Source organism: Rattus norvegicus, chromosome 5 (genome assembly GCF_021556685.1).
Source record: "Rattus norvegicus strain SHRSP/BbbUtx chromosome 5, alternate assembly SHRSP_T2T, whole genome shotgun sequence".
Classification (NCBI taxonomy): Eukaryota; Metazoa; Chordata; class Mammalia; order Rodentia; family Muridae; genus Rattus; species Rattus norvegicus.
In genome coordinates, this window is record NC_141538.1 from 66,214,694 (window position 1) to 66,234,452 (window position 19,759).

Here is a 19,759-nt window from a genome sequence, read left to right on the forward strand (position 1 = left end):
AGATAATGAATTAGGCAGCAAAAGAGGCAAAGGAGAACCAGGGTTTGGGAGGGAACTGGCAGCCCGGTCAGCGCGCCTGCTGGGCACCGGTGCTGTCTTGATTTGTTGATTGTCAGGTGGCCTTAGATTCCTATCTGTGTGTGATCCTGTGGGTTTCCATCACAAACTCACCACTCGGCCCAGATTTCTACTTCCTTCCTTCTTGGGCTGTGTAACTTTTTTTTTTTTTTTTTTTTTTTGGTTCTTTTTTTCGGAGCTGGGGACCGAACCCAGGGCCTTGCGCTTCCTAGGCAAGCGCTCTACCACTGAGCTAAATCCCCAGCCCCAACTTTTTTTTTATTAGATATATTTCTTTACTTACATTTCAAATGTTATTCCCCTTCCAGGTTTCCTGTCCATAAGCCCCCATTCCCTCCCCTCCCACTCCCCATTTGAGTCACTCATTCAATATCTCCGAGTTTCTAATCTCAGGTCTATAACTATCAGGAGAGGGGGCTGGAGAGATGGCTCAGTGGTTAAGAGCACCGACTGCTCTTCCAGAGGTCCTGAGTTCAACTCCCAGCAACTACATGGTGGCTCACAACCATCTGTAATGGGATCCGATGCCCTCTTCTGGTGTGTCTGAAGACAGCTATAGAACTCAAATAAAATAAATAAATAAATAAATAAATAAATAAATAAATAACTATCAGGAGAACCTGCTATAGAACTCATATAAAATAAATAAATAAATAAATAAATAAATAAATAAATAAATAACTATCAGGAGAACCTGCTATAGAACTCATATAAAATAAATAAATAAATAAATAAATAAATAAATAAATAAATAACTATCAGGAGAACCTGCAGGGAGCAGAGAGAACTCCCATCCTTAGGCGCCTATGATGTGGGTCGGAGGAGACCGTTTCGAGGATGTGTGTATAGAGAGGGCAGAGTCTTCAGCCCAGAGGAGGAGGAAAGGACAGTAAGTGGCAGCTACCTCAGTGTCTCCTAAGTTTCAGACTTCAGGACTCCCCATTTTGGGAAGAGTATGTATGAAAAAAAAAACCCAACAGGATATTTTCCCCTTTTATTCATAAAAACAAATTTGCAACAATTTATTAAAAATCGATACCATGCAGTGGGGCGAGAGAAACTCCTCATTTACATTTGATTCTGCCAGTTCCGGTCTAATTGAAAGCAGTCGTGTGTGTGTGTGTGTGTGTGTGTGTGTGTGTGTGTGTGTGTGTGCGCACTAGCGTCACTGGAAGATGCCCTTGGGCGGAAGCCTCTAGGAAATGGACCGTGTGTTTGCTGCATATAAAAGAACAGAACCAGTAGATAGCCAGAATCACTTTGTGGGGCTTGTTAATTGCAGAGAAATTAAAAAAAAATGGGTGAACCTACAGGATCAGTAGACAGAGATGTATCTTGTGGGTTAACCTAGAAGACGGAGCACAGTTCGGAGTCACAAGGGATTACAGACGCACGCTCACCTCCGACAATCCAATACTTTTGTTTTTTGTTTTTTGTTTTTTTTTTTTTCCTGCTATGCTGGAGTAATATTTCTACAGGTTTTGTTTTGTCTGTATACATTATGTACAGTTAATTATCTCTTTCCCTTTGAAAAAAACTAATACGGTCTTTTAAATGAAATTTGGTTTTGGTGAAGTCGAAAAAGCAAGGAAATACTGGTTAACACACACAGTGAGTGACAACACGGAGTTTTGGTGCCTAAACAGAGAAGGACATCAACTTGACCTGTGATGTGTTGACATTTTTCCCCCCTTAAAAGCTACAGAACCTCTGTAACCTCTCTTTGAGGGATGGGGAGGAAGAGCTATGCTACGTGAACTAGGGTGTTTTGAAATGTTGGCGATGGTGATTCCCGTGGGCCCTTTCGTCACAGCCTGGTGGTTGACAGCAGTGTGTTCCTGACTGCAGTGGTCTGGGAAGAGATTATTGCCTGCCTGTTGAAGCTGCCTTTAGGATTCTTTAGGGAGTGAGCAAACCACTCGTTTGTGCAGACGCCCCTGGACGGTGCCATTCAGGCCTTTAGCAAAGAATGAACCTATTAAGGAATGTCAGAAGAGTCCTGAGCCTGCCTCTGACTGGGCTGTTCCTGTCCCTAGGTAGAGGGCCTTGCAGGAAGTTTCTCTGGGCCGCACCGCACCCTCCCCAGCTGGTGGGAGGGCTGAAGGTCATGGTCGTACTAATACCTCACAGGTCAGAGCTGCTTCCCAGTGCAAAGCTCTCCTGGATGAATGAGATCAAGTGTCCATCCTCAGAGTGACCCTGTGAGGTAGGCAGGATGGGTGTTATTTCAACCCCAGTCTGTTACAGAGGGGAAACCGAGGCTCAGAGAGACACTGGTGACTTGCCCAAGGTCACGGAGAGAGTCTGAAGGGACTGAGGACTCAAATCCAGGTCTGACTCCCAGGCCAGTGCTCTTTGGGGTTCAATTACAAGGAAAGTATGTCGTGATGGATGGGAACCAGCCTGCTGATTGACCGCCTCAGTGACACCCTAGGTGGGCACTCACGGGTTAGGGCTGGAGGGGCACTGGAGGGCTACCTTCTGGAAGCCAGGGGGCCCTGGGCCAGCAGCTCTAGCTCAGGAACACAGAGATGACTTTTAGCAGAATGCCCCTGATTCACTTTGGTCAAAAACAAAGTCAGTGTGTTGGGAGAGGGGGAATCCCAGCAGCCCTTGGGCCCCCATGGGAGAGGTTAAAGTGCACAATCTTTCTTTATCGTGTTTTCTGGGAGCAGACATTCCATGATTAGCTCAGATGGTTCCCCTTATTACCGGGAACCCTAAATTTGAACACAAGAACATGGCCGACACGGTAGGTGCATGACAGACTGTCTGTTGCATCCTGCAGAGCATGTCTGCAGTGCGGTGCCCTGAATCCCCACAGTCCCCGGAACGGGTGTTATTGTGTTAATGTGTGGCATTTATCAGAGAGTAACAAACATCTCTCTTCTGATGGATGTCCCCTGGGAGCATGCGCAGCTGCTTGCTCTGATTCCCCCAGCCCCAGGGCAGAGCCCGGCTACCCTTCCTGCTGACTCCCTTGTTCCAGGAAGTCTGAAGTGGACTGGGCCAGCTGCTGGGGACCTGGTGGCCCTGCTCACCTTCTCCCCCAGAGTGGAGAAGGGCTGGTGTGTGGGGGCGGGCACCACCGATGACGTGTGTGCAGAGTGCCGAGGGCCATTTCTGCAGAGCCCTTGCTCTGGCCACTTGGCGAGGACAGCAGGAGTCCGAGGCCTCTCTCCTTTGTCTAGAGTTTGATTTGTTTTTGCAAGTTTCAGACATCCCAACTCCTCTTTGTTTGCAGACGCCAAGAAGGAGAAGTCATTGTCATTCCTCTCCTCTGTGAGAGTAAGACCTTCACAGATAAGGCTCGAGGTCGGTGCCGAGTCCCGCTCTGCCTGAGCGCCATTCCAGCAGTCTGGAGAGGCAGCATGGTGCCCAGCTTCTCGCCGCCGTCAGTGTGCCTGTGGCAGGCGCCTTGGCCCAGCATGGTGCTGTCCCGGGGAGGCCCCGGCCCCAGGCCTCCCACCCCTACAGGCCCGAGACCATGACTCGGAAGGAGGGTGGTACGTGTCTGTGGCGAGGGCTGGCGGTAGGGCTGACACAGGGGCTGACGCAGCTGGCATCCACGCCTCCGATGGATGGGAGGTAGGCGTGGTGAAGGATGGGGAGCTGGAGCGACAGCCGGCGCTGGATGCTGCAGGGGAGACAGGAAGAGTTAGTGGGGCTGGCGGTTCTGCCGAGAGTTTCTTGCTCCTATTTTGGCTAAAAAAAATTCTGAAGGTAGTAGGAGTCTGTGTCTCTTTAAATCCACGATCTGTGGGTTTAATCGTTTAAGCCTTCAGACATGGGGCAGGCATTTGTAAGAGGCTCACGGGTACCTACTATTGGAAATAGCCAGGAAGAGTAGTAGGAGCAAGATGGAGTCTTGCCATCTCCCTATCCCCAGCCCCCGCCCCCGCCCTCCGCCCCGCCCCGCCACCCTGCCATCCCGCCTCCGCCCGCCCCACCGAGGCTCACTGACTACTGTAAATATCCCGGCAAAATTAGAAGGACCCACCAATGCCTCACCACTCATCTCAGGTTACACAAGCCTCTGTGCTCTGGGGCTTTCAACCCCCGACCCCACAGCTGCCTGTTCCCTCCTCCCTGCCTTCTGCCACTGCTGAAGCCAGCAGCCGACCTTTCCCAGCAGGGTTCTCCTTGCCCTTTCACGTCCTGATGTGGCTGTGACCTTCGGGGCCCTTATTAAGAGCTTTCCAAATGCTCTGGGTGAATCCGTCTGTCTTTTCTCCCCAAATCCTGCCCTCTGGTGGCTCATTTCCATGACAACCCACTTGGGGTGTTCTTCCATATATTTGCGTTTGTATTTCCCATTTGGAATCTTCTTCCTCTGGAGCTCATGACCAAGTTTAAGTATCATCCTCTTGGTGGTACTTTCTCTGGGAGTGAGCCCCTTCCTCCTCAGAGTCCCCAGAGCTCTAGGAGAGACGTCAGAGGAAGCTGAGCAGGGGACAGGACTGAGCTGGCAGTGGGAGGAGGTACTTGGATGCTACCGATGGTGCAATAAGGGAAAAGGTAGCTATCCTCTGGCCCTCTTCTCCTGGTCACATCCTTAAAGACTTAATGATCATCAAGTCAGTGAGTCACTTTAACATTTAGTAAGTTTATAGGGAATGTGCCAAGGGGGTGGCTTCTCGCTCTGTGTCATTTTTGCTGGACTTTGCATTGTAGTGTCTCTGAGGCTACATTCTAGTATCCAGGTTCTCCGTTGCAAACCAAACCAAATCAAATGGAGATTCTCACAAAGAAAAAAAAATTACAGGAAACAGAGAGCAAAGCATCGCTACCCCACCTAAGGCAAAGAAAGGCACGGCCCCTTCTGCAAAATATTTAGGGAAAGACCAGCTAAGCAGAGCCAGGGAGGCTGGGCCCTTGCTTCTGTGGAGCCAAGAGGCTCTGTGGTGGATGCACTTAATCCAACAGGGTGCACCCCAGGGTTTACTCAGGGCTTGATGGTTTCTGAGATGTGTGGGTGCTTATGCAGTGTAGCCCTGCCCTGAAAGGACCTGTGGCTCAGAAAGAATTCCCAGATACATCGACGTTCACAAAAGAGAGTGCTAGGCATTTCGTGGTTGTGATTCCATGCTGATTCCAGAATCAGCCTGGTAGGTACCAGGGACAGTCTAACATTCTAAATTCATCGGAAGGAAAGCACCTATGGTTCTCCTTGCTGAGAACAGAGACAGTGGAGGGAGCCTGGGACCCAGTCACTTTCCCTGATGGCTAAACTCTCTCCACAGCCTTAGCCTTAGGGTTTTCCAAAACTCCTCAGACGACACACTGGAGAGGAAGCAAGATCTTTTTCTCTTACTTCATTTTGGCCACATTATAAATACGTCTATTTTCTATTACCTAATTTATATGTCCCAGTTTCCTTTTGGAATATAGGGAAACCAAGCTGTCCAGTGTTGGCATCTGCTGGGTTGATAACATTTACAGACTGGGTGACTTTGCTGGTTCTCGTTTGCTTGTCACTTCCCAGATGCCATGTCAGAGTTTATGTATGTACCCACTGCTTCCAATAAACTGGAATGAGCAAAAGTCGCTGTTGGGAACAGAGTTGAGACACACAGGTCTTTGATTTCTTCTCTGACGTGTCTTTTTTTAAATTAACAGCCCCTTCCCCATTTCATTTAGCTCTAAGCACCGAATACGAACACTCTATGCCTTGCCTTTTTAATTAAGTAGTTATCCTGTCAAATAGAAGGAAGGTTCTACAAGGTATGGGCAGGAGAGAGGGAAGGTATCTCTGTTTTGGACACTACTGTGTCCCCAGCGTCTGTCTGAAGCTAAGAGATTTTAACTGTCCCTAAGCATCTGAGTTTCACCAGGTTACAGTTTGCACACACCAAAAGCAGTGTGCTCGGATGGAGAACATTTTATGGTGGATTTAATGTTTGGACAGTACCAAGTTCAAATCCTACTTCCTGCATTCAGGTACTGGGTGAGCTTGTTTCGGTCCTCTCCCCTTTTTGGATGTTAGTTTTCTCGCCTGTCAACGGAGCCTCGTGATATGGCTGCTTCGCTGGGTCATGCAGAGCTCGGATGAAATAATCGGTGTGAAACTGCTGTGCGTGTTGGAGAGAGCTGTGCGGGGGCAGTGTGCTCTTGGGCACGGGTCCTCTGGGGAAGGTACTTACTGCTCCGGGGAGTTGATGTCTTCTATGGGGTCTTTGCATGTTCTTGAGGGCTCTGTCGTGTTCCACTGGAGCTGGGGGTTTTGATCGAGGTGATTTTTTAGAATGGCCTTTCCTCCATCTGTTGAAGACAACATCACAACTTCTGTTAGGTTGGGTTTGTTTTTTTTTTTTTAAAAAAACATCAATCATGAGACCTTGAGGATGCTGTCCACGGAGTAACAGAGTCCACGGTCCTTCTTCATTCTCTGACTCAGAGTCTGCCCCTCAGCCTGTCTGGACCCACGAAGAGGAGCTGTCACCCATGGACAACAGCCATGGGCTGGGAAGTGTGCAGCTGGATGGAGGGAATCTCTCTCTGGTTTGGACGCTGCTGTATCCCCAGCATCTGTCTGACACTAAGAGACTTCAATTATCAATAAGGATATGAGTCTCACAAGGTTACAGTTTATATACAACAAAAGCAGTGCATTCTCTCTTCTTTCTATTTAAGAAAGAAAAAAACCAAAACAAAACGGTAGGTGAAAATCAAGTGGCCCAATGTGGGCCATGTACTTAGCCTGAGGAAATCTAACACTAAAGTCCTCTCTGGGCGTGGGTGTCCAGTGAGAAAGGGGAAAGTTATCTATGGTATGTTATGGATAAAATTCACAAAAATTAAAATGAATAGGAAGAAACTACTGGTGGGGGTAGCAAAATTGTCGCATGCATCTTTACTGAGAAGCCTGGTTAGTGTTTGCCAACCAGTATAAAAGGCACGTGTCCCTCACCCAACAACATTAAGGATTGAACTCAGCGTCTTGTGTATGCTAGGTAAGCATCCAGCACTGAGCTACAGCCCTAGTCTTTTTTTTTTTTTTTAAAGATTATTTATTTTGTCTTACGTTTGTACCTGTGTGTTTGTCATGTGCATGTAGGTGCCCAAGGAGACCAGGAGAGGGCACCAAGTCCCTTGGAACTGGAGTTACAGGAGGCTGTGAATCTCCTGTAGGTTCTGGGACTCAAACTCAGGTCCTCTGCAAGAGTAGTAAGGGTTCCTAACTGCTGAGCCATCTTCCAGCTCCCCGAAGGCCTGCTTAGTGTTATTTTATTATCCCAAGACAGTGTCTTCCTATGTTGCCATAGCTGGTCTTCAGCTTGTAAGCCCCCTGCCTCAGCCTTCTAAAGAGATGGGATACATATATAAAACTCTGGCCAGAATTCCTGCTTCTGGGAAGTGCCCGAAGGAGGAAATCAAGGCACGAATGAGGACATGCACCGGATGCTCGGCCCAGCCACACGTAATACTGAGATGTTGCTGTTCATCTGAGTCCGTCCAGCAACACTGAACTATTTACCCAAGCTCTGTGGACTCCACTCAAAAGAATGCAGGGCCACACACCACAGCTAAATAAATCCCTTCTCGGGCTTCCAAAACATCTGGAGACATATGTGGAGTCTGTAACCCACCCAAGAGATTGGGGTCGTCTTGGCAGGGCTGCATAACCATTCTTTTGTTTGTTTTTTGCTGCCCTGGAAGACAGTATAGGTATGCAGTTCTGCATCCATCAAGGTGATCCCCATTATTCATGGCTTCTGCCTTTGCAAACTCGTTTACTTTCTCAAATGGACATGCCACCCTGCCATCAACACTCTAGATGCACCTTGGTCATTTGGAGTTGCCTGGCTGGCCTGAGGCCAGCCTTTCTTTGTGCAGCTTCCACACTGTTCTAGCCTTGAAGTTGCTTCAGGGATGCTTGACACATTCTTGCTTTTTTCTACTGTCAGCTTTGCTGTTTAAAATGGTCCCCAAGTGTAGGGCTGACTGTTCCTAAAACGTAAATGTCGGGCAAGCTTCCATCAGGCACGAGCTAGAGAACTGCTGGTCATGCACATAGTGTGTGTCAGGAAGGTGATGTGTACAGAACAAACATTTACAGCAAGATATTGATTGGCTGACAAAAATGCCAACCTGGGAGGAGCTCACAGGAATCTCACCTTCTCCTTCCCTAGAGCATTGATCGGTGTTTGCCATGGTGACCTTGCAGAACGTAACTTACGCCAATGCCCAGCTAACAAGAGTCAACCGTATAAGCCCAGTGCTGTGGTTTGGACATGTCCTTTTAAGTCCACAGTTTTATTTTTGTCTATTTATTTGAGAAAGAGTATTATTATCAAGTCGCCCAGGCTAGTCTTAAATTGCTGGGCTTGAATGCTCCCCAAGCCCCAGGCTTCTCTGGGTTGCTAAGGCTATAGGCACACAGAAACATAATGGTTGTGTTAGAGATGGTGACTTCAGAAGGTGATCGCGTTTAGAGGGCGGACTCCTTAGGGGAGGGCTTAGTGTCCTTCTAAAGGGGCTCAAGGGACAGGGTTTGAGCCTTTTCTGTCCCTCCCACCTCTGAGGAGACTTCTTCTCTTCCAGAAAATGATGTGGTCCAGGGCCCATCTTAGAATCAGAGGTAAGGACCTCTAGACACGGAGCCTACCAATTCCCTCCTTCTGGACTCCCAGCCTCCAGAACTATGAGAAAACACATCTATGTTTTGGCTTTTTCCTTTTCCTTCCTTCCTTCCTTCCTCCCTTCCTTCCTTCCTCCCTTCCTTCCTTCCTCTTCCCTCTTGACCTCCTCTGTCTTCTGTGTGAGTGTGTGTTACATTGTGTGTGCTATTTTGTGTGTTGTATGTGTGTGTTGTATGTGCATGTGTGTGCGTTGTATGTGTGTGTGTGTTGTATATGTGAATGTCGTATGTGTGTTGTATGTGTGTGTGTGCTCACACCATGGGTGTCATTCCTCAGGCACCCTGTCATATACCTAGCAGTCATTCCTCAGATGCCGTGTACTTTCTACCTTTTGCTCCTATTCTTTGGGGTAGAGTCTTTCATCAGCATAGAACCTGCTCAGGAGGCCTAGCCGACTGCTCTGGGAGCCCTGGGGTTAGCTTGTCTCTGCCTCTCCTGTGCTGGGATGGCAGCATGTGCTCTGACACTTGGCTTTTCATGTGTGTTCTGGAGATTAAACTCAGTTCCTTCAAGCATTTTACCAACTGCACCATCTCCCAGACCCTGTTTCTGCCGCATTTGATTGCCAAGATCGCGTTATTTGGTTATAGCAGCATGAAATCCATTACACACAGACCGAATCCCAACAGCGGAAAGTGGCTCAGAGCAAGGTCTGCTTCGAGCAGGTATATTTGCGTACGGCTTCTTTCTTGCCTTTTTCCTTTCTTTTAAAATTAGGCTTATTCATTTTATTTTGTGTATGAGTGTTTTGCCTGCATGCATATCTGTGTATCACATGTGTGCTTGGTGCCCATGCAGATCAGAAGAGGCTATTGGATCCTCTAAAACTGGAGTTGTGGATGGTTTTGAGCCATCGTATGGAGCTGGGAAATCAAACCCAAGTCCTCAGTAAGAGCAACAAATCCTCTTACCCACCGAGCCAGCTCTCCAGCCTCTCACTGTTTGCTCAACAATGTATAGCTTTGGGCAGAGGCAGGCAGGTCTCTGTGAGTTTGAGGCTAGCCTGGTCTACAGAGTGAGTTCTAGGGCAGCCAAGGCTACACAGAGAAACACTGTCTTGAAAAAAAAAACCAAAACCAAAACAAAACCAACCAAAAAACAAAAACCCTCAAAATAAACAATATATAGCTTTAAAAAAAAATCAGTATTTTACTGCATAGATCAGGTTATCCCCAAACTGAGAAAGACCTCCCCCTTCTGGCACTAATTACAAGCTTACCACTTGGTTTCATCTAGAACGTCCTCATTTTCACTTTTTATATTTAAATCAGTGTTCATCTGTATATTAGCGTTTATGTTACAAAGTACAGCACAAAGTGAGGCTTTACCTCTGTTCTTCCCACATGGCTACTCACTTAGCTCAGGGAAGTTAGCTGGAAAAACTTCCCTCTGCTAATCTGAAGTGCTTTCCTTTGTAAAGGAATTACTAGGATATACAGGGTGTCACTAAGCAGCTCTGGCCAGTTGGAGCTCACTATGTAGACCAGGCTAGCCTCAAACTCACAGAGATCCTCCTGCCTCTGCCTCCTGAGAGCTGGGATTAAAGGCCTGTGCCACTATGCCTAGCCCAAGAGTATTTTTATCCTTTAAAATTCTTTGTTAACTATTTAAATTTAAAGATTTCTTGGGGTTGGGGATTTAGCTCAGTGGTAGAGCACTTGCCTAGCAAGCACAAGGCCCTGGGTTCGGTCCCCAGCTCCGAAAAAAAAAAAGATTTCTTTACAATTAACGTTTTGTGTAACACCACACACACACACACACACACACACACACACACACACACACACTATGTGTATGTCTCTCTGTGTGTGAAACTTCTAAAGACTACATACCTAGAGTCCCAGGACTTGCAGGTAGAGGCAGGAAGGTCAAGCATTCTAGGTTACCCTTTCCTGACTACATAGAAAGTTCTAGGCCAGCCAGCCAGGCAGTGGTGGAGCAGGCTTTTAATCCTATCACTTATAAGGCTGACATAGGCAGATCTCTCAGTTCAACAGCCTGGTCTACAGAGTGAGTTTAAGATTAAAAGAAATGGAATATTTTCATTTTTATTGATTTAAAAATAGATTTTTCCACACACTGGAGGTTGGACCCGGAACCTGGAGCACGACAGGCAGGTCCTCTATAGTGAGCTGCAACCACAGCCCATAAAACAGCCTCATAGCAAATGGTGCATGTGTGCTGACAAACGCCAAACACCAGGAGAGTGCCTGTGTACAATAAAAAGCAAGGGAATGCTTGCATACCTCGCTCTGCAGTACCGAGCCTTTCCGTCTGTACAGGGTGGATAGCCTGCTTGTTCTCTCTAGTCCTTTAAAAACTGCACTGTTCACAAACACTCACATGTGGCTGCATGTGCCACCCCACAACTCTCTCTCTCTCTGTATGTGTATGTGTATGTTTGTGTGTGTATGTATGTGTATTATAATGCTGGCCTCTTGCACTCAGAGATCTAACTTATGTTTTTTTAAAACATTTAAAAGAGACTATTTTTCATCTGCATTTGTCTGTGTGTGTGTGTGCACGTGTGTGCATGAGTTTATGTGCGCCACAGGTATGCAGTTACACAAGGAGGCCAGAAGAGGGCATCAGATCCCCTGGAACTGTGGCTCAATGTGGGTGCTGTGAACTGATCTCCGGTCTTCTCAAGAGCATTAGTGTTCTTAGCCATTGAATCACCTCCCCGGCCCCTTTAACACGATAGGCAGACCCTCTGTTGTTCAGCTATTCCATTACCCTTATCTCACCTTTAAGTGGCTGTGCATTGTGCTCTGTTTGACCATTTTATAACGGATGAAATCACTTTAACTCATGCCCGTGAGTTAGGGGTAGTCTTTCCCATCTACCAATAATGTTACAGTGAGAGCTTAGGTGCCCACGTGGATGCATTTCTTGCTGGGAAGCTACTAAGAGGGCCAGCCTGACTTCCAATGTCACAGGCGAATGTCCTCTTCCACATCCCCTGCCCACACTGGCTTTTGCTAAGAGATAGAGAGTGGCCCATGTCGCAGTGACCTGTTCTCATGTGGTTGGTAAGAGGGGCATCATCGTGTCACACCTTCCTGACTGTTCTCCTCCTGTATACAGCTGAGATGCTCCTTAACGTGTGAAGTAAATATAAATCATCCTCTGTGGCCCAAAGAGGGAAATAAAGTGTGTCCCCATCAGAACACTGGGGCACCAGCTATGCTGTGTACAAGGGACATGGCACCTGAGGGTGGGAAGTTGGAACCCAGAGCTGGGAATGGGAGGAGAAGACTGAACAGAGGTGTAGGCAGGAGATGAGGGCCTAGGTGCTTCCGCTCTGTCTGTCCATGTTCACGGCTTCAGAACAGCCCCGTGTTCTCTCAGAGCCCTAGCTTCATCTACAAAGTGACAGATCCCATCTCTGGACCCTGCCTCTTCTCACCTGTGCTCTCTGTGAAGTTGCCCAAGCTGAGGATGTCGTTGAGCTCTTGGTAGTGATTCTGTTTGATGTATGTGGTCTTCTCTGGTGTGTCTTGTAGCTGCATGGTGACTTCTTCCAAGTCTTTGTCCAGCTGGAAGACAAGACTCCATCTAAGACCAAGTCCCCAGCCCCAGCCCCTGGGGTTCCACCTCTGTATCGCCCCCCAACCCTTTTTGGTGTTTCCAGACAGAGTTTCTCTGTGTAGCCCTAGCTTTCCTGGGGCTCACTCTGTAGACCAGGCTAGCCTCAAACTCAGAGATCCACCTGCCTCTGCCTCCAGAGTGCTGGGATTAAAGGTGTGAGGCATCACTATTTGTCATGGCTTCTGCATCTAGAGAAGGACTTTGTTGCACTCATTCAAGCAGGAGCTGAGCTGAGATGGACCAGGGGTTGGCAGTCACATGACCTCTCTAGGCTTGAGCCTTGAGTAGGTCCAAGCAAGACCAGGAGGCAGGGCAAGCATCAGGGATAAGTGGAGAGGTCAACTCAGTCCAAGGGGAGACAGGCTGTACTTCCCGGCTCTGTACTGGGCTTGTGAGTCTCATCCTCTACTTGTGGCACAAAGACATCACCGTAGCCTCCTCATAGGATGTGTGGAGGCTCAGTGAGATGATGCATGTGATGTTTATCCTGGTGCCTCACATAAGGAGGGAACGAACTGCTAGAGGACTATCAGAACTATCATAGCTACCCAGCAGAGGCAGCCAGGAGACTCACAGTCAGAGCCCCACATCTCTGAGCCCTACCCTATCATACAGGTTCAGCCGGCTGGGGTCAGCTGGGGGAGCTCAGTCATACTCAGGTTACAGAGGAACCAGAGCAAAGCCAGGGAAGTACGCATGGGTGGTGAACAGTGGAAGTTGGGGTGGCTAGTGGGTATCCGACTACAGAACACAAAGGGAATTTTAGTAACTGAATCACTCTTCTGAGGTCGGGGCCAAGTTGCTGCCTAATAAGTTTCTACATGAATGAAAAAAGCCCTCCTATTTTTATTTGTGCTACATAGAGGCAGTGCTGGGAGCCGAGGATCTGTCCAATGGGACGTCGATTGAGGCTCAGTTCTAGGGCAAGCAAAGCCACACTGGGGCTCTCAGCAGTGGGTGATTACACTGCTAGAAGGAAGTGGAAGGCTTAGACCAGTGCTGTGCTGTCACTTGGTATAGAGTCTGATGAACTAGCAATGGGCTCGGAGCGGCAAAAGCTGATGCTTTCATTGCCACAGAAGCTGGTGCAGGATGCGCCCATCTTAAAGCATTTCCGGTGCGTGGAATGAGTGTGCTGGCTCCCTGTATGGCAGGGGTCTGTGAACCCCACAGAGGTTGCTGGACCTAGCAAATAAAAACAGAGAAGTCCAGTGCAGTTCAAGAGCCCTCTTTGCAGTTTAGGTACAGCCTGCACTTGGTAAGTCGTGTACCAAAGGGATCTCTAACAGGCCCAAGCCTTGCAAATCTGGTGTTGTTGGGCCCTGACCTCTCTCCTCCCACCCCTTGTTAAGCCGTTAGATTACATTTCTAAAGGTCTGGTGCCTGATTTGGGCACTTCCTTTACCTGTCTAAAACACTAAGGTCCAACTATCAAAACACCAAAGTCCAGCAATCAAAATTCACTACTTGGCTATTCTGACTAAAATGTCCAATCAGAATCCACCAACTCATCCTAGAACAGACTCGCCCTTTTCTCCTTAAAAACTAGTCCTGCAGAGTCACCTGCTGCTGTCTTTGCCAGATCCAGAGGCAGCCCCTAGCTTGTCCCTCTGGGGGAGTAATCTTTGTGCTGACTCCAAGGCCCCTTCATATACTTACTGAAAACAGGATTGGCAGTTTATTTGAAATTCAGAATTAGCTGGTCGTTCCATATGCAATCTAGCAACCAGCTTCTGCCCTGCAAGTGTCTGGCAAGAGGTTACATTTCCCAGGCTCCTCTGTGCTCTGTGGCTAAACGAGCTCATGAAATTTTTGGCAGCACAGGGAGACAGAACAAAACCGTAAGCAAATTGTGTGTGTGTGTGAGTGTGTTTGTGAGAAAGAAATGTGTATGAACGTGTGTGTGTTTGTGTGTATGTGTGAGAGTGTGCGTGTATGTGAGAATACGTGTCTGTATGTGTGTGTGTGTGTGTATGAGCATGCATGTGTATGTGTGAGAGCGTGTGTGAGAATACGTGTGTATGTGTGTGTATGAGTGTATATATGTGTGTGTGCATATATGTGAGAGAGTATGTGTGTGAATATGCGTGTGTATTTGTGTGAGCATGCTTGTGTGTATGTGTGTGAGTGTGTGAGTGTGTGTGTGTCACTTGCTTACGGGGTAATCCCTTATGTGGGCTTTCTGTGTCTCTTCTTCCTGAGACTGAGGCCATGTCTTTGTCCTACTGAGCCTGGGGAATGGGCAGGAAGCAGAAGAGAAGCCACAGCCCACAAATGACCCTGCCCAGCTGTGACCCCAGTCCTCAAGTCCACTAAGTAAGAGAGAAGCAATATACTTTCTTTTTTCAGACAGAGCCTTGCTATGCAGCCCAGGCTGGCCTCCAGCTCATGGCCCTCCCTTTCTAGCCTCCTTTTTGGGGCTACTTGCTTTTGAAACCTTTGTTACTGTTGCTTGGCCAGTACCCTAACTTGACTCAGCCCAGGTATAGGTCCAGTCAGAACCCTAGGAATTGAGAATGAGAGGGAATTGGGGTTGGAATGGGGGGACAGGTTAGCCACAGCACAGCCATCTCTGGGGAAGCCTATCTTTGCACCCTTTTACCATGGGAGTTATAGGGTCCTCCTAGCACTAAGTTTGGATCAGATGTGCTTAGCTCCCTGCTGCCATGGCCTGGGGTGCTCTAGAGGACTATGGAGCAGGGATGGGTTGGAGACCAGGAAGGGACCTGGGCAGGAGGATGGGTAGCCTCCAGATGTGGGCGCACCTCTGTGATCTTCATTCGAAGGCGGTGGTTTTCTGACTGCAGTCCCTCCAGGCGTGACGTGCTCGCCTGGTTCACGCTGGTGACTGAAGTGGAGGTCTTCGAATCTTCTTTCTTCTGGTTCTGTGTGAACTGGAACCGCCTGTTCTGAGTGGCTGCGTCAGGGTTTGTCCTCAGAGTGATGAGCTGAAGGGACAGAGGTGGCTTGCGGTGAGACTCCTGCAGTGCTCCTCTCTCTCCCCAACCAAGTCCGAACTGACAGGCCACCCCCTCCCCCAGAGAGGCCCACGCTGAGCTCTGGCACAGGCTTGGGCATGACCGTGGGCAGGTAGCTTCCCAGTCACTGAGCCTCAAAGTCCTTCTGGGATACGAGAGTCAGCCTTCTGACTGGCTCATTCATACCCTACCAGAGGGGCAGAGGCAGTCCAAGACCTTGGGCAAGATCCCATTGTGGAGAGTTTCTACAACAAGAAAATGGAAGACGGTGAAGACGACTCCAGGGTGAGTTAGAGACTAGCTGTTGACCTGTTTGTCCTGGCAAAGGCACGTAGCAGCTCAAAACCCCTCACATCTGTTATAATACAGGTTCTGTGGGGAAGGGGTCTGGACATGATCGAGCAATTGAAGCTGATTTTTACTTCCTTTTTAATGATGCATGTGTATGTGCATATATGTGGGGTGCTTATGTGTGTACATGCAATGCAGGCAGGGGTGAAGGCCAGCAGTTAGATCTTCTGGGGCTGCAGTTGGGTGCTGGGAACTGAGCCTAGACCCTCTGTGAGAGCAGTTTGGGCTGTCAACTATTGTAGTACCTTCCCAGCCCCACTGGGGGAAAAAAACTTGAGACAAAAAAGTTGCCCCATGACTCTAACCTTATCCACACATTCTAGAATCTTCTCTAGCCCATGGTGGGCTCTGGGCTTAGCCCTGGAGACCAGGAGTAGAGTTTCCATAACCTCTATAAGGACTCCTTAGCCTTGGGTGTAGGTGTGAAGAAGAACTTCATTGTCATCAGCCAGAGGGATTCAGGCAGGAGTGGCTACTAGGACCTGCTGTGCTGTGGGTGAGGGGTTGGAGTGGGGTGGGGAGTTGGGGTCGGGTTAAAGGGACAGTGGAGAAGAGAAACCCAGCACAGGCAGAGGAACTTAGGAGAGGGGTATTATTATCATCACCCTTATTACTATCGTTATTATTTTATCATTGTGTGGTCACATAGCAAGGTATGCACGTGAGGGTCAGAGAACAGCTTGTGGGGCCGACTCTTTCTTTCCACGTCTCTGTGGTTTCAGGGCTCCAGTTCAGGTTGTCAGCTCTTTGTGGCAAGGGCTTTAGCCTCTGACTCATCTTGCTAGCTTTACTTTTCTTTTTTCTAATATATTCAATTTTTAAAGATTTATATATCGGTCAGGCTGCACAGGGCCCTGAGAGGTTAAAGTCTCTTTATTCATGGCTGCAAAGAATAATGCTTGCAAAATATCTCTTCAAGCCGGTTCTCTAGATTGGTGTGACAGCTGTATCCTACAGGGGACGCGTGGCTGCTGAGAGCAGTGAATGCTGCCCAGCACACAACCATAAGCTCACTTGAAACTACGCCTTGTCTTGTGTGTGAGTCTTAAAAACCCAGTTGAGTTAACAGTTGGTTCTGGAGCATGAACTTTGCAGAGGCCAACACTGTGTCACAACATCAAAAGGGTGGATGCGTTTGCACTGGAAGATGTGGGTGGATACTAAGAGGGGTTGTTCCTTTTGACCCGGTAACGCCATTTCTAAGGCTGTCTACAGCAGATAATTGGAAACAAAAGAATGTGCTATGCAGAGGAAGAATGGTCTTTAAAAAACTACAGTAACTGGAGCATTTAGCAATAAGGGATCAAGGGGACAACAAGAGGGCAACAGACCCACCCCCAGTGATGCATGTGGGTGTGGGAAAGGACGATGGTTGGAGAGCCTAGAAAGAGACACAAAGGAAAAGAGAGAGTGTGCTGCACTGAGACCAGGAGAGATGGCTCGGTGGTTAGGAGCACTCCTTGCTCCTGCAGAGGACCCAGGTTTGATTCCCAGCACCCACACGGTTCACACACACATTTGTAATTCCAGACCCAGAACTTCTGACCTCTGAGGACACCAGACACGCATTCAGTGCATATATATACATATATACATATATATACATCCATAATACATAAATGGCCATAAACATAAAATAATACATTAAATAAAATACCTCAAATAAAAAAGCAACCCAAACCAAAAATGAAGGCCTGGCAAGATGGCTTAGTAAGGAAAGGTGACTGCCACCAAGTCTGATGCTCTGGATTCGAGCCTCAGGACTTAAATGGTGGAGGGAGAGAACTGTCAGTGTGTGCTCTGTCACTCCTGCATCCTCTCCGCGTATTACTACTTGGGACCACACTGCAAGAGCACACATGCATGCTTGCACCTACATTTTAAAAAATGTGACTTTAAAAGATCAAAAGGAAACACATCATCAAACAGGAGTACCCAAGTAAACATTAATAGTTTGTTAATTTGGGGCAGGAGATCTCTCTCTCTCTCTCTCTCTCTCTCTCTCTCTCTCTCTCTCTCTCTCTCTTTCTCTCTCCCCTCCCTCCCTCCCTCCCCCTCCCTGCCTCCCCCTCCCTCACTCCCTCCCCCTTTCCTTTCTTGAGACAGGTTTTCTCTATAGCCCCTGGGTCTCCTGGAACTTGCTCTATAGACCAGGCTGGCCTCAAACTCGGAACTGGTCTGCTTCTGCTGGGACTAAGCCATATGCCACCACTGAGCTCGTCTCTTTCTTTCCTATTTTTCTCTCTCTCTCTATGTGAGGTGTGTTTCCTGTACCTATTGTTAATGTATGTATACAAGTGTGTGTAGGTGCAAGCATGCATGTGTGCTCTTGCAGTCTGGTCCTAAGTAGTAATACCAGGGAATAGAGACTGGGGGGTGTATCAGCCCCCTAGTTTTTCTTCGTCCTTACAACTGGTTTCCTGCAGAAGCCAAACATCAACAAAGGGTATCTTTACCACTTTCCCCCAAACCTAGATTTTACCAATTCAGCAGGACTGGCTGACCAGTGAGTTCCAGGATCCTCCTGCTAAGAGTATAGGCAGGCCTTGTATAGCTTTTTTTAAAAAATGGATTTCTTTATAATTGAACTCAGATCTCACATTTACGTGAATTAGAAGAGATTAAGGTGGGGTTGGGGATTTAGCTCAGTGGTAGAGCGCTTGCCTAGCAAGCGCAAGGCCCTGGGTTTAGTCCCCAGCTCCGAAAAAAAGAAAAGAAAAAAAAAAAAAAGAAGAGATTAAGGTGGGACAAAAGCCAGTCATGGTGGTGCACACTTACAACCCCAGTGCTATGAAGGCCGAGACAGCTAGATCTCTGGAGCTCTTGGGCCAGTCAGCCTAGCCAACCAATGGGCTGCAGAGCAGTGACCGACCATGTCTCAAAAATAAAGTGGCTGGAGCCTGAACAGCAACACTGGAAGTTGTCTTCTGCCCTCTGCCGGTGCACATGTGCTTGCATGTAGGTACATGCACAGATGCACACACACACACACACACACACACACACGCGTGTGTGTGTGTGTGTGCCCCTCCCCTCCATAGGTCCCTACAGTTCCCTGGTGATGGGCAGAGGCAGAGGCTGGTACCTTTGGCACAAACACCAGGCAGAGAGTGATGGTGCTGCAGAAGATGATGACCAGGGCCACGATGCAGAACTGCACGTTGGGCTGGTCACGCGTCAGGAAGGAGACAGCAGCCCCGATGATGCACATGATCCCCACATTGTACACACTCATGCCGATGTACTTGCTGTCGTTGAGGGCAGGGATGCTCACATTGCGGGTTTCCCATGCCAAGAAACAACCGAATAGCTGAAGTGGTGAACAGAAGGGGAAACAGTCATCCCCAGGAGGAGGCCACCAACTACTTCCACCCAGGGCCCCAAGTTCATCACAGGGGAATGTAGACTGGCAGAGTGTTAGCCCCAGTTCTCCTTCACCCTCACAACTGACTGGTTTCCTGCAGAGACCTATAGAGGCCATAGGCAAAGGAACTTCACATAAGATCTTGGGTGTTTTCTTTCACTCTCCAGAGAACACTGAGGTACAGAGAGGAAAGATGGTGGCCCCACATGGTATGGAATGGCAGGAGTGCCCTGTGGCTTGACTTCTCGCATGCTCCCTGTGCAGAGCTACCCAGAAACACAGATGTGTTTCCCATCCTCTTGGAACTGAAGGTAGCATATGGATGGGCTCTGGACAATGTCCTGTAAGAGGGTGTGGTGCACAAGTTCTGGGTTCTGCCTTTAGAGGGGAAGGGGTTGCATCACTCCCTTCTTAACAGCAGATTGTGATGTGTGGCATGGATTGGGGACAAAAGACCATGAGAACTGCCAGGTCTAGACAACTGGCCTCTGGAGCAGGTTTGCTGAGAGGGAAACTGCCCGTGTCTTTAATCACCATTATTTGGGCTTCCTCTTGTGTGCAGTTCTTTTTTTCCTAAGTGATACCTCTCCATACAGATGTAGACAGGAAAGAAATAGATAGCAGAGAGGCCCAAGGGAGACTTTAGCTCTCACAGTGCTCTGAGGGAGGGTCGGCCACAGGAATAGTCCACATCCGCACCCCTGGGTGGTAGTGAGGGAGGCAGAAAGGAGACTTGAGCCTCCTCTGGGTGTAGG

The 19,759-nt window shown here is 48.4% G+C and overlaps 1 protein-coding gene across 2 annotated transcripts in view; it reads right to left on the reverse strand.

Moving 5' to 3' along the window:
• Positions 1–1,059: 1,059 nt before the first annotated feature.
• The window catches only part of Gabbr2 (gamma-aminobutyric acid type B receptor subunit 2), a 341,159-nt gene continuing 322,459 nt past the window's right edge, over positions 1,060–19,759 (reverse strand). Inside the window, exons 10-14 of one of the 2 annotated variants that reach the window (XM_087551353.1) lie at positions 18,726–18,950; positions 15,077–15,259; positions 12,130–12,259; positions 6,222–6,339; positions 1,060–3,715 (exon numbers count right to left, since the gene is read on the reverse strand). In XM_087551353.1, coding sequence (XP_087407479.1) covers positions 3,550–3,715; positions 6,222–6,339; positions 12,130–12,259; positions 15,077–15,259; positions 18,726–18,950 — 822 coding nt within the window. In that variant the 3' untranslated portion in view covers positions 1,060–3,549. 2 annotated transcript variants of the gene reach the window in all.